This window comes from Orcinus orca, chromosome 21 (genome assembly GCF_937001465.1).
Source record: "Orcinus orca chromosome 21, mOrcOrc1.1, whole genome shotgun sequence".
In the NCBI taxonomy this organism is placed as follows: Eukaryota; Metazoa; Chordata; class Mammalia; order Artiodactyla; family Delphinidae; genus Orcinus; species Orcinus orca.
Window position 1 is genome coordinate 6,005,921 of NC_064579.1, and position 16,090 is coordinate 6,022,010.

At 47.2% G+C, this 16,090-nt stretch overlaps 1 protein-coding gene across 4 annotated transcripts in view; it reads left to right on the top strand.

The window, feature by feature from the left end:
• The first annotated feature begins 208 nt into the window (after positions 1–208).
• The window catches only part of RAB11FIP1 (RAB11 family interacting protein 1), a 29,969-nt gene continuing 14,087 nt past the window's right edge, over positions 209–16,090 (top strand). Inside the window, exons 1-2 of one of the 4 annotated variants that reach the window (XM_033415065.2) lie at positions 209–677; positions 14,983–15,428. In XM_033415065.2, the coding sequence (XP_033270956.2) occupies positions 301–677; positions 14,983–15,428 (823 nt within the window). In that variant the 5' untranslated portion in view covers positions 209–300. Of the gene's footprint in view, positions 678–755; positions 1,956–14,982; positions 15,429–16,090 lie in introns of those variants that run through there. The other 3 variants (XM_004284875.4, XM_004284876.4, XM_033415066.2) reach the window with 3 other exon arrangements.

The following is a 16,090-nucleotide window of genomic DNA, read 5'->3' on the forward strand; positions in this document are numbered from 1 at the left end:
TTTGGCAGTCGGAGACCCCTGCCTTCACCTAGCACCTCTCAGACCCGAATTCTTCAAGCCCCGCCCCCGCCCGCGCCGAGCCCGCCCAGTCCTCGGCGCCCTGGAGCCTCGCCCGGCCTGCGCGGAGGAGGCGGGCCCAGCACCCGCAGGTGGGGCGGGTGGCGGGGCGGGGCTGGGAGGGGCAAGGCATGGAGGAGGCGTGGCCGGAAGCCTTAAAGAGGCCGGCGCGGCGGGGCGGGCCGTAGGGGCCGCGGGTCGCGGCGATCTTCTCAGTTTCGGTTGGATCGCAGCGCAGCCACCATGTCCCTGGCGGCCTCGGCGGGCAGGGGCCCGGAGGCCGTGTGGTCTCCAACGCACGTGCAGGTGACGGTGCTCCAGGCTCGGGGCCTGCGGGCCAAGGGCCCCGGGGGCACGAGCGACGCGTACGCAGTGATCCAGGTGGGCAAGGAGAAGTACGCCACCTCCGTGTCGGAGCGCAGCCTGGGCGCGCCCGTGTGGCGGGAGGAGGCCACCTTTGAGCTACCGCCGCTGCTGTCGGCTGAGGCAGCGCCCGCCGCCGCCGCCACCCTGCAGCTCACCGTGCTGCACCGCGCGCTGCTCGGCCTCGACAAGTTCCTGGGCCGCGCCGAGGTGGACCTGCGGGAGCTGCACCGGGACCACGGCCACAGGAAGACCCAGTGAGTGCGGGCCGGGGGCGAGGACGCGTGGTCTGGGCGCCGAGACCCTTTTGAGTGTGTCCCCACCAAGGGGACGAACGGAGCGAGGCCTTTCTAGAGGGATCCCCTCGGCCCGTACTAGTATTCTCACCTAGCTTCACCTTCCTGGGCTCTCCCAAGTGTGTGGTTTCGGGTACCCGGAGAGTTTTTGAATCTGCAGGACGGCGCTCGGCGTCTGGAACTTAGTAATCACTTAATGAATTTTTGATGAATCGAAACTACCTGTGGGCTGACGAATTACTCTTATTTAGTTGAGTAGCGTGTATATTTGATGTACGCATTAGCCTCCGTGGAAAGCCTCCTGGGTATTTAATTTTACTGGACACTGAGCTGAGAATGGCTGGGCCGGGGCGCAGGGAGGACCCACTGGAGCAGTGAAAGCCACTGACACTAGGGCCCTAGAGGCTCGCCCAGGGGCTGAGCTGGGGCGTTACAGTGCGGTGGGGACTGGGGAACGGGGAATGCGGGCTGCCTGGGGAGGGCTATCCCCCAACCCGACCTCACAGCCGCCGAAGGGGTTGGTCAAGAGAATTTGCCCCGCCCTCCTCTCCGCCCCTCCCTCAAGAATGCTAGAACAGTTTGGTCTTCACTTTCAGACTGAAAAATACTAACCGTGTTTGCCCCGGGCCCCAAAGGAGTAAGGATTTCCCATTGATGGCTGGAGCCAGGGCCTGCCCTTGGCCGAGCTGAACTGAAAAGTAAGCATTGTTTCTGTCCGGATTTTGTCAAGTTCTCTGGTCCTACTGGGTAGTGGGGAGGGGATGGCTGCTCACCTGTAGCCACCGCACCCCCCCCCGCCCCCAAGACTTCTCTTTTAGGGTATCAGAGTCCCGCAGGGAAAGCAGGGCGAAACCCTGTGCACTCCAAAGTGTTACCGATTTATTTGTTCTCTTTCGCGGGTGTTTGGAAGGGAACATTTGATTATGCTCATCTAGTGTACCGACAACTAGCCTCGCTTAGCTTAATTGGTTACTTTGCTGGACCTTAAATATGCAAGGCAGTCATGTTATCACCTAACTCCTGTGGTTTACGAAGCACTCTGATCCATATTGTGTGTTTTAGATATAAACGGTATTTCAGCTTTCCCTTGTGAAGGAGACAGGAAGAGCCAGAGGATTTGAAGTTACCAGACTCCCCTTTCTGTAGGGTGCTTGCAACTGTAATACCTGCTCCTCTTATCTGGCCAAAGATGAACAGGCATTTCTGAACTCAAATCAGATAAAAAGAGAGAGCCTTGAGGTGAGGATGGATGGGGTATCTTTGTGGCATCAACTTACAAGCCATAAGGTGAGCAGCAGCGTCTTTGCTGAGCTGGGGCTGAAGCAATGCTAATTTTCCATTTGACTAAATGACATTTGGGGCCTGGGGTTGGCTTCCTTTCCAGCTTCAACTAGGCACCATTGGCCGTCCTTTGTCTTGTCCCATCCCGAGATGTGTGGATATTATCGTCTGTCTCTGCCATCTGTTTCTTCTGTGAACCTTTTATTCCCTTGAAAGATAGATAGCATCTTCCTGCCAGAGATGGGGATTCCAGATTCCTGGGTCTGGTGCCCACTCTCGCCCTGACTCATTGCTGGGCTTCAGGCTGCTCGGTCTCTAAACATCCAAGTTGCCTTATGTATAAATGGAGCTTGTGGCCAGACTTAATTGATGTTTATAAGATGTTTCCAGGTTGCTGGATTAATGGAGCCCCGTGTATAGATTCAAAAGGTTCTGTTACTGCTTTGGGAGGAATGAAAACCTCCTCAAGTTCCCTGTTTCAGGAAGGGTATAGTCTCCGCATCTCCATTTTTCTCATCCTCTCTGATGTAATTCTAAACTTAGATGATTACTGCTGTCTCTATCATATGAGCTTGTGACCACTTAGAGTATCAGCTTATAGGAAAATGGTACTTAGTTGATAGATTTTTTTTTTTTTTTTAGTTGATAGATTTTTAATAACTGCAAAGGAAGCCTTCTTTGCTCTGCTAAGCAGTAGGTGAAATTGCAAGCTTTCCACCTGTCACTTGCTGGGACTTTCCAAGGTGCTGGGGAAACCCAGTTAAACTAAGCCTGTCTGATGTCCTGGTACATCACTTGGGTGCCCAAGGTAGCTGTGATTTGGAGCATGAGATATACACTGAGAGGTGGGAATTCAACGGAAAGAAACTGGTTGGGCTAGGAAGATCATTTGAACTAGCTATTAATGGTTTGACTCCACCTTAGACATTAAAACCAAAACCAAAACAAAAGCTCAAATCTTGGTCTGCAGTTTTGTATGTGTGTGTTAATGTGTGCATGTGTGTTCATCTCTACAGAGAATAGTTGCTCCTCTAGAGTATGATTTTTTTCCCCCATGGGTCCAGAAGCTAAAACTCAAGGCATTAAGAGCTAACTGTGCTGATATTTTCATTTGTTCTCTTAATAAGCCCCCATGTATCATATATCTGGAGTCAAGAGAATATGCTTTTTGTAATGACTCAGATTTTGCAGACCTCAAATTTAGTGGGATGATACATATCTTTAAAGCACTAAACAGAGGCTGACATATGGATAGGATCCATTTAACAGGGAAGAGTGTTTGGCCCCTTTAGTTAAGAAAAAATGGAAATGAATTGATTTTGCACTTATACAACTGTCCCTCATATCCGAGGGTGATTGGTTCCAGGACCTCCACCGCCCCCCCCCCCCCCCGGGATAACAAAATCTGCAAATGCTGAAGTCCCTTATATAAAACGGCTTAATATTTGCATATAACCTCTGCACATCCTCCTGTATACTTTAAATAATCTCTAGCTTAGTTATAATACCTAATGCGATATAAATGCCATGTAAATAGTTGTAAATACAATGTAAATGCTATATAAATAGTTGCCAATGCATGAATCCAAGTTTTGCTTTTTGGAACTTTCTGGAATGTTTCTTTTTCCAAATATTTTTGATCTGAGGTTGGTTGAATCCAACATGTGGAACCTGTGGATACAGAGGGCCGACTCGTGCGTACTTATCTGGGGTCTCAGCTGGGCCCCGGTTAAATGGGAATCAGTTAAGTCCCGTGATCATAAAACAGACGTGAATCTGAGAGGAGGCAGAATCAGGTGACTAGCATGTGGATTTCTCTGCTGTCCGGTCTCATGTAGTTTGGGGTCCTAGACTGAAAACAAAACAAAACAAAACAAAACAAAACATTTTTTTTTTTTTTTGCGTTACGCGGGCCTCTCACTGTTGTGGCCTCTCCCGTTGCGGAGCACAGGCTCCGGATGCGCAGGCTCAGCGGCCATGGCTCACGGGACCAGCCGCTCCGCGGCATGTGGGACCTTCCCGGACCGGGGCACGAACCCGTGTCCCCTGCATCAGCAGGCGGACTCTCAACCACTGCGCCACCAGGGAAGCCCCAAAACATCTTTTTAGGATACTAAGAGCAATAAAAATGGGAGAAATAATCTCTTAAAGACAGATTAAAATAAATATTCAGGCTGGTGCCTGGAAGGCCATTGTGTAAGTAAATAGGATGAAACTTGATACTGTGATAGCCTTCCAGATATGAAGAGAGACTGATGGAGGGTCATTTTCTCATATTTCTTGAAGATTCAAGAGGAAATTTGGTTGCATGTGAAAAAGATCTGGATACTGATAAAGGTTAGACATTTTGAAGAACTGTAAGTATAGTAAGAAAGAGTGACAAGCTGTCAAAGGAAATTCAGGTGATTAAGGAGGGCTAGACAGTTGTTTTTCTGGGAGAGGTGGAGGCATAGAGGTGACAGATGAGCACAGAGGTCTCGAATTCACAAATCTGAGCCGTCAGTGTTTGCACTTATACCTCTGGGTTTCCTAAGCACATTTCGGCTTTTTCTAATAGACTAGAAAATTCGAGCAATGCTGTTACTGCTTAAGTTTTTCTTTTCTTGGGATTCCCCCTAAAGATGCCATTGAGCGTTACTGGAAACCCTCCCACCCAGTGTAGGAACCTGATAGCTCACGTCCAGGACGGGGATCTGTGGGTTCTGGGATAAATAACCCCAACCTATTCACAGCAGGGGAGTGGAGTGACTAAGAAGGGGGAGGGTGGCTCAAAGTCACAGTTCCATCGATGTGAAAGATGTTCCCTCCTGTTTTTCGTGATATGATTTGATGATGATTTCATTTAGAAGACAGTTAGCATGGGGAAAGTTCTAACTGCCTTTTTCCCCCTTGTTTTTAACGTTCATCCATACTTTTAGTAATTATTTTTTGATGCCTACTATGTGTGAGGCACTTGGTATACATTGTAAACAGTGATGAACAAAACACACATGATCCCTGCTTTCAGAGAGCTGAGAGCCTTGTGGGGGAGGTAGCCAGTAAGCAAATGAACACATAAATGAACAATCCTGTATTGGGGTGAGTGCAGTGGAGGAAGAGAACAGGGTGTCATAAGAGAAAAGAGCAGGAAGGAGGTTGCAGGTAGCCTCTCTGAGGCAGAGACCTGAAGGATAAAGAGGAATTTTCCCAGGGAAAGGTAGAGGAAGGGGGAGCAGCCTGTGCAAAGGCCCTGAGGCAGGAATGCCTGGGAAGCTGGAGAGGTTGCATCCATTGAGGCTGAAGAGGAAGGCAGGGCTTCGTTGAAGAGCAGTGGAAGCCACTGAGTGTTGAAAGTAGAGGGGTGATGTGATGCAGTTCATGAAAGATCACTGTGGCTGTTGGGTGGAGAGCAGATTTGGAGCAGGCCTAGCCTGGAATCAGACAGGTGAAGTGGGAGGCTCTGGCAGGAATCTAGGCAACCAATTATGGTGCTTGGACTCGGGTGACAGGCATGGTCACGGACAGAGGTAGGTGGATTTCAGAAGTATTCCGGAGGTTCAGTTGGCCTGACTGGTGATGGGTTGGGTATGGGTGGGCGTGAGTGAGAGGAAGTGATAAGAATGAACAAACAAAATAAGGAGAACTTGCTGTTGAAAATGAACCAGGAAACGGTGGCAGATTTCTTTCCCTGGCAGTCACCGTGACACAAGAGTGAGGTCACCATTACAAAGACAACACCAGCAGTGATACCTGTGCGCTGAGTGAATGAGCAGGAAACACCATTGAAACCAGGGTGTGTATATGTATGTCTTCAAGTGTTTACAGTTTCAACACAGGCCAAGCCTTTGTTTTGTAATAACCCGATGTGACCTCTCTGGTTGCCCCAACCCGCTGGTAGAGTCACTTCTGCGAGGACTACAGGACTAAGAAAAGGAAAAATAATAAATAACACGAGGGAAAATAAACCTGTAAATGAAAACTACGCCTCTGGAGGCAAGTCAGTCAACCATGTAAAGGTTTCTCACATCAGGGAAGGTGAGCGCACAAAAGAGCCTTGTTTTGCTTAACTTCCTTTTGGTTACAAAGACTTCTGTTGTATTTCCACAACTACCATCAGAGGAAGGCTTTTCTAAATAGTATCTCTGTCATTTTAATTGTAGTTATTAACTAAAAAATGTTATGATTACATTAACAGTACACGTGCTTATTAAACGGTCATCAACTCCAACATGCACTTGCTGACACCACTCTCCCTCTCCCTGGACGGTAATCTTAGGTATCCATTTGGCCACTCCAATTTTAATTGCCATACGTCCGAGAAAGCTGTGCTTCTCACCCTATACTTTTGGAGGGACGCTCACTCTGGCCTAGCTCCAGAGGATTAAGATGCCCTGCCCAAACGTGGGAGCAATAGAAGGGCATTTAAGACCTTCTCTTCATCTCAGAGCCATGCCCTGGGTGGCCTATTGTCCTGGGCCTGGTGCGGATCTCTAAGCCTCAGGGTCTTTGGGGTTTTTTTTTGGTTTTTTGGTTTTTTTTGGCCGCGCTGTGCGGGATCTTAGTTCCTTGACCAGGGATCGAACCCTCACCCCCCTGCATTGGAAGCACGCACTCTTAACCACAAGACCATCAGGGAAGTCCCCCTCAGGGCCTTTGAATTCCAACACAATTAACACCCAGACACGTGTATGGCCTTTGAAGAAAGCCAACATCCACTGTGTGGAAAAAACTTGGTGAGCGGGTTGTGCTCCCCTTAAGGGGTCCTGGGCCAGATCTCATGCCGCAGCTGGCTCAGCAGGAGACCAGGCCAGTTCCTCTGCTTTCCCCTTGGCCAGGGACCACTTCCTTCTCGTTGTTTGCTGTGCGACCCAGCCTAGTTGCGCAGATGTCTCTGAGTGCGGTCCCTGTAGACACAGGGCAGGCGGTCGTTTGCCCGTGTGGACGTGGAGAAGTGTTTAATCTTACTTTTAGCCCAGTGGATTAAAGACTAGGGGTGGCCTCGGTATGAGGTCAAAGCCCCGCTTCTCTCCGTTTCCCAGTGTGCTGTCTGGCTTGCTCGTCAGCACCCCTGCTCAACACTGGAGAAGCAGGTCACCTGCAGCTTGGGGCTTACGGTGCCCTTGGTAAAGGAGCCGCTTTTAGCCACTAATGAGACGAGGAATTCCTTTCCTGCTGGGACAGGTCTGGGGATGATCTGTTAGAGAAAAATCAAGGGCTTTCGTCCCCAGGGTGTCCCTGAGGGACACATTTAGGAACGTGCCCGTAGGGAGAAAAAAGGCAGCTGTAAGTAAGTGTCTTTTCCTGAATGCTGGCCTCTGAGTGGAGCAGAGGGAAGGCATTTATAGGAAATCCCAGAAAAACCCTTTCTAGAGGTGTGACCGCTGCACACTTCACTTTTAAAATTCTTGTTTATTAAAAAGGACATGGCTAACTGAGGGAGAACAGCCAAGGCTTCCAGAAAGCCTGGTCTGAAAAGGCCTCTTGTGATCCTTAAATAACAGCTGTCCTGTGTCAGGGGCACCAGTGGCAGGCGGGCCCCAAGTTATTTCTTCAAGAGTGTCACCACCTACAGCACCAGTCCTGTGGGGTTTCCTTTTACGCTAATGGAACTTTTCGTTTTTACTGATCATTTGTCATGAGAACAGGATTTTGAAATCCTCTTGGTATGGGGTTTTTTCCTCGTCCTTGGGACTTACCTGATTACCAGATAAGTCAGATGCTGTGCTTCCCTGCCGGGAGCTCCCACAGAAAGGAGTGTGAGTCTGCCTGTGGGGTAGAGTGGACTGAATGTTCTTTGATGTCTGTCATGCTGAAGTTGTTTTCTTTTGTCCTGGCCGAGAGGTGGTGAACCAAACCATCACATTTTCTTTCCCCATCCTTAAAGAGACCCCACAGAGACTGTTCTTTGGCAGATCATGTAGACTACATCAGTGGCATTTACTTTTGGGCAAGAGGCGAGATACCTGATCTGATGTTAGAATATTAACATTTGTGGCTTTTTGAGATATGGTCAAGTAAAAACTTGGTAACTAGATGATGGCAGGAGTGGTAGACTTACATGTTTATAAATGTGTTAATTTTTCTAATTCTTAGAGAATCTTAAAACACTGGTGCTTGGTTTTTTCTTTAGTCTTTACCTACAAGGAGTTTGGTATTGCTTTCAACTTAGAAAATATGTCTTGATCCTTATACTGCAGTCAGTTATGCCATCTTGGCATATGTCTGAAACAGTTTGGGGGCCTCTGTTTCTTGTCTCTCCCACCTACTTAGAAATCCTGCGGAGTTCTGAGGATCATTAAATCTCAGGATAAGTTATAGAAATTATTCACCAATCGTGGTATTTTTAAAAATTGTATGTACTTTTTAATTTTGGAAATTGTGTCATACAAACAATTTTTAAAAATTATTTATTTTTGGCTGTGCTGGGTCTTCGTTGCTGCACGCAGGCTTTTTCTCTAGTTGCGGTGAGTGGGGGCTACTCTTCGATGTGGTGCGTGGGCCTCTCATTGCAGTGGCTTCTCTTGTTGCGGAGCACGGGCTCTAGCCGTGCAGGCTCAGTAATTGTGGCTCACGGGCGCTAGAGTGCAGGCTCAGTAGTTGTGGCGCACAGGCTTAGTTGCTCCGCAGCATGTGGAATCTTCCCGGACCAGGGCTCAAACCTGTGTCCCCTGCATTGGCAGGCGGATTCTTAACCACTGTGCCACCAGGGAAGTTCCACAAACTAATTTTATAATTGAGTCTTTTCCCGCTCCCGTCAAGTGCAAATCATTGTTATCTGTGTCTGATGGCTTAAGATTGGATCCTTAGGAATACAGTCAGTCAGAACTGTTGATATCTTAAGTTCCTGTTTGAGAACCATGTTTGAGAACAGTCAGTCAGAACTGTTGATGTCTTAAATTCCCATTTGAGAACCATGGGTGAACGACGGTATAAATGCACTTCACAGAACATCATACAACCATTAAAAATGGTGGGTATGGAGACTGTAAGACAATTATCTTTAAAAACACGCTGCAAATAGAATTGCACGTGTACTCTGGTTACTACCAAGTCATAATCATAGCGAACACTGCGAACACGTACTGAGTGTAAGTGCCAGGCACTGTTCTAAGCTCTTTACATATATTAAGCCATTTAATCTTCATTACATCCTTATGAGGTAGGTGCTTTTAACCCTGTTCCACAGACAAGTTAAGTAACTTGTCTGAAGCCTCTCAGCTAGTAATCGTTGAACTATGTGGGGAAAAAGACTTCAAGAAAATACAGCAAAAGGGAATGTTTGAATTAGCATGAGAGAAAGTCGATTTTAAGAAAATATTAAAAAAAATTTTCTATAACCTGTTTTAGTTACTTTCTAAGGGAATTTCTGTAGAGCAAATAGTATAGGAAGATCAAAAGCGTTTTCAACCTGCTTTTTCTGTGATCTCTCCTTTGCCATGTCATTTACTGGCTTTTTAGGATTGAATTTGGTGACTACAGATAGCTTTTCAGTGCTTCCAGAATGGCTGTTTTAGGGATTAGGGTAAAAAAGGAGCCATTTGCAACCCTCATGATTTACCACCAGGAAGTTGATGATGGGCAGAGGGGAAGGTCCACCTGGGGGGGGCGGGGCAAGGCTGGCTGGTCGGTGATTCTGTATTCACAGTTAGGTAGTTAGGACTAGCTATCTTGGTCAATGACAAAACCTGTTAAACTACTTAGCTTCTGGAGGATACACACCAGAAACCTTTTATAGGTCATAAACATCTCTGTCCCTGTTTGCTGTGCATTGCCTCTAGGCTACCAAGAGAAAAGTCTGGACACTTTACCCAGGTGGAATCAGTCCTTTTCAGAACCCCTTTTAGATGTCCTCCTCTGCTACCCTCACATGATTTTTATTATTTATTTTTATTCCCTGGGAAAGACGGTGAATAAACTGCTTCTTAAAATTTCTCCGTCTAAGAAAGATCAAGTGCGTCCTCCATCTCAAACGTTAGACTCGGGTGCTCTTCTGTTCTTCCTGCTTCTTTCCTCCCTTGAGGCCAAACTCCCCTGTGCCATGAAGTTTAGTTACCACGGGGGATGATTCATGCTATAACTCATGGTTGAGTTTTTGTGCAGGAAGGGAAGTAGGCGGTCCCCCATTGACCCTGGAGTCCACATCAGACCCATAGACAAGGACCCCTTGAAATTAATGCTCACCCATTAAAATGAAGTGACTTGTGGAGCTGGTGGTCTTCCTTTGCCTTGCCTTTCCTGGAGCCTCCTGTGTCTAATGGGAGGGTGCAGTCTTAATTCATTTTGCTGAGTCCCTAAGTAGGTGGTTCTTATAGCCCCTTGGGATTTCAATTAGCTGAGAACCTTCTTTGTGTGTGAGAGTCCTTGTTTTAGCAGGAATTTCTTTTCATGTCTAATTATTTTCTCACACTTCATAGTCAGAAAGAAAAGGCAGCAGTTGTTTCAGTGTAACAAACACTTTGTGATGTTTGGTGAGCCAGCTCTCTACTGGTGGGTAAGCTTTTCAGCGAAGAATCTGGCCTCTTCGTTTTGTATTTCCAGTGCCTGCCGTGCAAAAACATGAACCGAACCGAATCTTTGAAGCCATCGTTTCTCTGTGTCTTGAATCTTTGAAGCCAACATTTTTTCTGTCTGTGTCTACCCCTCTGGAATGTTTTAAAGGAAAAACATGTTTGCTTCAGCTGCAGACAGGTTATTTTTGAGGCGTACCAGTCAGTCCTTTACAAGTGTAATCCCGCACGTCTGCAGGGATGCACTGTGAGACCTTTCATTTCCCAAGAGCAGGAACCACACTGCCCCCGCTCTCCCACATTCCGATAGAAGGCCCCCTGGGACCAGCTTTCCTTGTATTGAGAAACCTACGTTCTGAGGCAAACCAGCCCTGAGAATTGGACATGGTTGGGTGGTTTTAGCTGTTCTCAAAAGGAGTGTTTAAAAAGCCCAGGAGGACTTCCCTGGTGGCGCAGTGGTTAAGAATCTGCCTGCTGATGCAGGGGACACAGGTTTGAGACCCGGTCCGGGAAGATCTCACATGCCACGGAGCAATTAAGCCTGTGCGCCTCAATTACTGAGCCCACATGCCATAACTACTGAAGCCTGTGCGCCTAGAGCCCGTGCTCCGCAACAAGAGAAGCCACCGCAATAAGAAGCCTGCGCACCGCAACGAAGAGTAACCCCCACTCGCAGCAACTAGAGAAAGCCCGTGCACAGCAACGAAGACCCAACGCAGCCAGAAATAAATAAATAAAATAAATAAATGTATTAAAAAGAAATAAATAAAAAGCCCAGGAGATTTGACAATGCGGGTCCAGACACTAGTTCCCCAGCCCGGCGACTCGGGAAGCAGACCCTGTGTCCTGCATACTGTATATTTTCCTTCCTGTACCCAGTTCATGCTTTTTTACTTTTATTCATTCTTTCCCTTGCTGCTCTTAATAAGGCATCTTTCTGAAAGTGTAGAAGACTTAAATGAATTTTTCTATATTTTTAGCTGTTGCCTTGTCTTGTGTTTGACCAAGAAAACCCCAAACCAAAAAACTCCCAAACAGTAGGGCAGCCTGTTTGAATAATATGATTTTTGCTTGTATGTTCATTTCCAAGATCCTCCCTTGACTGAGGGGCATGGAGATTAAAGTTTTCATTCTGTACCATTTTGTATGATTTGAATTGTTATCCTATGCGTGTTATTACTTTAAAATACAGTTTATATACATTTCTTGTCACTTTCTGTGTATTCAGAGATCCTTTTAATTTTGGAAGAACTAACTTTTAATTATAAGTAAAAATGACTATTTGCTTATAGAAGGGATCCTTTTATTTTTCATATTTTTGATAGGTTGCAGGATTTTTTAGAATATGGGCCTAAAAATAAACTTTCTACACTGGGATTATGGCTTTCTCTCTGTACTCTGCCCTTTGTACTGGGAAAGCCCAGCCCTGATTTCTGAGATGATTCAAGCTTTCTGGGCCTTCGTGAATGGTTGTGCTGGGACACAGCCACCCTGCTGTCACATGCTGTGTGGCCCTGCTGGGACCTGATTATATATGAACTACTTCTGTGAGGTGCTGGAATTAAGTGCACTGAAAATCAAACGGACAGAAACACTGATAAATTGAACCAATGCTTAAATGTTGGAACCCACAAATACGTCCTGCTTTGGAATTTCTTAGGGTGAGACATTTATGGATCGTTGCTTTCATGAACTATCAGATTATACTTGTGTCAAAGATCCCTTGCTTAGGGCTTCCCTGTTGGCTCAGTGGTTGAGAGTCCGCCTGCTGATGCAGGGGACATGGGTTCGTGCCCCGGTCTGGGAGGATCCCACATGCCGTGGAGCGGCTGGGCCCGTGAGCCATGGCCGCTGAGCCTGCGCGTCCGGAGCTCCGCAACGGGAGTGGCCACAACAGTGAGAGGCCCGCGTACCGAAAAAAAAAAGATCCCTTGCTTAAGCTGTGTGAATTTAATGATCAGGATAATATTGCTAGAATAATTCCTGTCTTCCTTTCCAGCTTTAATAAATCCAGCAGACTCACAGGGGTTACTTACCTGCCTACGATTCAGTCTGCTTTTCACGTCCTTAAATAGCCCTGTGGCTGTTCTTGGCTACCTGGTCTTTGGTTTTAGGCTTGCGTGTGAAAATAAGTGACAGGAACAGTTGAAGTGCCTGTTCATACCTCCTAGTGGTGTTAGAAGTTTCCAAAACAAATCCCACTCTAGTGCCCAGGGACTAAACCTGAGCATCAGGTGATAATAGGCCCTCAGGGAGGATCCTAGAGTTGGTTGCAGCTTCTCTCAAAATAAACAGACTTCGGCACTGATACTTCGGGGAAGGCGGCCCTGTTCAGGGAGCTGGCAAGTGGTATTCTTTGAAGGTCGGGAGCCTTTGCGTCCCCTGGGAGGGTGAATAGAGAGGTGGAAGAGCTGGGAGAAGGCCCTGGGTGGAGAGGTGAGGCTCTCTGCTTGTGGCTGGTGTGGTCATCTGTGCCTCCACACTCAGCTCTCAGCAACTTCCCCTATTCAGGTGCCTACCCTTGGTATTTACAAAAGCTAACCACCCCTCATCACCAAGGCTACCATTTAGCACATGACTGTCAGAAGAGAAAGATACAAATAATCCTCTCAACATCTAAATGACAGATATGCAAACTGTTCCCAGCCTGCCATGGAAAATGTGTTGGGAAGACACTCGGCTGGCAGGGTGAGGCTGTCTGTAAGGACCTTGCGTCTTCCTCCTGCTCCAGCTGTGGACTGTGGTTTTAAAAATCATAAAAGATTTCTCCTAAAGGTCCAAAATCGTAGCTCATGTCATTTTCCCAGATCTTGGCTGTATTTTGTTAATCCAGTGTAAGTCCTTCTCGATGACGTTGTGTCTGAACTTTATGTGCAGCCCTATGATTTATGGTTGATGCCAGCTATGGGGGCTTTCCCCTTTCTCTTCTTTCATCTCAGGACATTTAAATTGGAAGCTTAAGCCTTCCTCAAAAAGAATTTAAATTTCAGCCCTGTTTTCTATGTGTTGTAAAAGACGGCTCAGCAAAGATGAGTTCAGAGGGAGTGCCAACCTGGAATCTTGGTGTAAGGGAAAGCTTTGGGGAAATTGTAGAGCTGGTTCAGAGTCCTGACTGTGCCTTTTAGCAGTTGCAAGGCCTTGTACCAGTTACCTAACTTGTGAGCCTCAATTTCCTTATCTGTAAAGTGGGTATGCTGTCCACTTCATGTCATTCTCGTGAGACCTAGAGGAGGACGTTTCTAAGTGTGTTTCTGCATCCCTCTGCCCCTTTAAGTGTAGAATGAGCTAAAGTAGCGGGGGGCACGATCTGCCCTGGGAGCAGGACGGGCTGAAGGTGAAAGAGGAAATTGTGTTTATTTGGGCAAAACCATCATTTCCTTAAAGTCCACAGCCCTCAGCTCTTAAATAGGTCACCGAAAAGAACATCAGAGTGTGGTTCTCGGCATGTGAGGGTGACCCCGGGGGCAGCTGTGGGTCAGCCCTGTATTTGGAGTTGTTTGTTCTGCGGAGCCCGCGCCACTCACCGGGCTCACATTCTTGCGGTTCACCCGATGGAAAATGCCGAGGGGAGGTTTACTTTCTCTGAAGTTCGTCTTTCAATGGAGTTGGGCTGATATAATATCATTTGCCATATCGTGAAGTAGTTTGCAAATGACCAAGTGAAATTCTTGAATCATGCTTGAAATATTCCTTTTTCTGATTATTAAGCTGGGGATGAATGCCTCCTCTCAGTTTCTCTTTCTTTCTCATCGTGGTAAAATACATATAAGAACGGTGACCATTTTAATCATTTTCAAGCGCACAGTTCTGTGTCATTAAGTGCTTTCACATTTTTATGCAACCATCACCACAGCCCAACTCCAAAACTTTTATTCTCCCAACTGACACTTCCAGGTCCCCCCGCACCCCCCAGCCCCTGGTGACCACCATTCTCCTTTCTGTCTCTGAACTCGGCTGTTCTAAGGGCCTCACGTCAGTGGAATCATACAATATTTGTCACTTTGTGACTGCCTTATTTCGCTCTTTTTTTTTTTTTCTTTAACAAATCTTTTACTCTGTCTTATAGTTTCCATTACTCCCTGCCAGGGACTATTCTACAAACCCTTGCTTTTCTCTTGCAAATTTGCACTCTACCTACGTAACTGTTTGTATATGATCTTTGCATTTTTACCCCGTTGAAGGAAAAAACCAGTCACAGGAAGTGATTTGATGGAATGTTTATTTTATTCTTAGAAATAGCTCTTTACCGAATCAAGATTTTAGGTGACCTTACACTAAGTACAGAATCAGATCCTATCTTTGCCTAGAGGGTGTCTTCTCAGAAATAAAACTTCAAGTTCTGCCCTCCCCCACTGCACCCCTCACTCCCCAAAGAAGAGAACACAGGGTGTGTGTACGAGGCTGGTAATAGCAGAGAGGAGAGGCCAGGTAACACGGACTGTGAACATCGTTTGAGGTGCTTCCATTCAAAGGTAACCTCTCAGCCTTTCTCCTCGTAGGTGGTGTACCTTGAAATCCAAACCGGGGAAGAAGAATAAAGAACGAGGAGAAATTGAGGTTGACATCCAGTTTATGAGAAGCAACATGACCGCTAGCATGTTTGACCTTTCCATGAAAGACAAGTCTCGGAATCCCTTCGGGAAACTGAAGGACAAGATCAAGGGGAAGAATAAGGACAGCGCGTCAGATACCGTGTCAGCCATCATCCCCAGCGTGACGCCCTCGGCTGACAGCGATGACGAGTCTCCTTCGAAAGACAAGAAGAAGAAGTCAAAGCTCAAGACCTTGTTTTCCAGGTCCAACCTGCAGAGAGCACCACTTTCCCAGTCCATGTCTGTCCTGCCGACTGTAAAGTCAGACAAAGTGCTGCTTCGTCCTGGAGACTTTCAGTCCCAGTGGGAGGATGAGGACAATGGCGAGGACAAGTCCTCCTCTGCCTCGGACGGTGAGTTTCCTTCTCCTCCTCCTTACTTGGCCCTTCTCCCCCAGCTGAGCCTACTTTGCTTTGGGAGAGAAGAAACAAACAAACCTTAGGAGAAAGATTTTAATTCAGCTCCTCAGTTAGTACAGTGATGGTGATGCTGGTGGAGGGGGTGGCGGGGGTAGTGGTGATGCTGCTTTTACTGGTGGTGCTGGCGCTGTAGCTGCTCGTGGTGGTCACGGTAGTGGTGGTGATGATGAGGGGTAACCTTGGTTAGGAAGCCTTCTCTATTTCTAAGCCCTCTGGTTTCTAGGAATGTGCGAATGCCTTTTCCATAACGCCTGGCTCTGTAACTGATGTACATTAGTACAAGCTTTTGGGGCTAACAGAATGAATGCATGTACAGTTTATTTTTTATTTTTATTTTTGTGGTATGCGGGCCTCTCACTGCTGTGGCCTCTCCTGTTGCGGAGCACAGGCTCCGGACGCGCAGGCTCAGCGGCCATGGCTCACGGGCCCAGCCGCTCCGCGGCATGTGGTATCTTCCCGGACCGGGGCACGCACCCGCGTCCCCTGCATCGGCAGGCGGACTCTCAACCACCGTGCCACCAGGGAAGCCCCGAGTTTCTTTTTTTAATTAAGGATAAAACCATGGAAACTTACAGTAATTCTGATATTTCATTAAT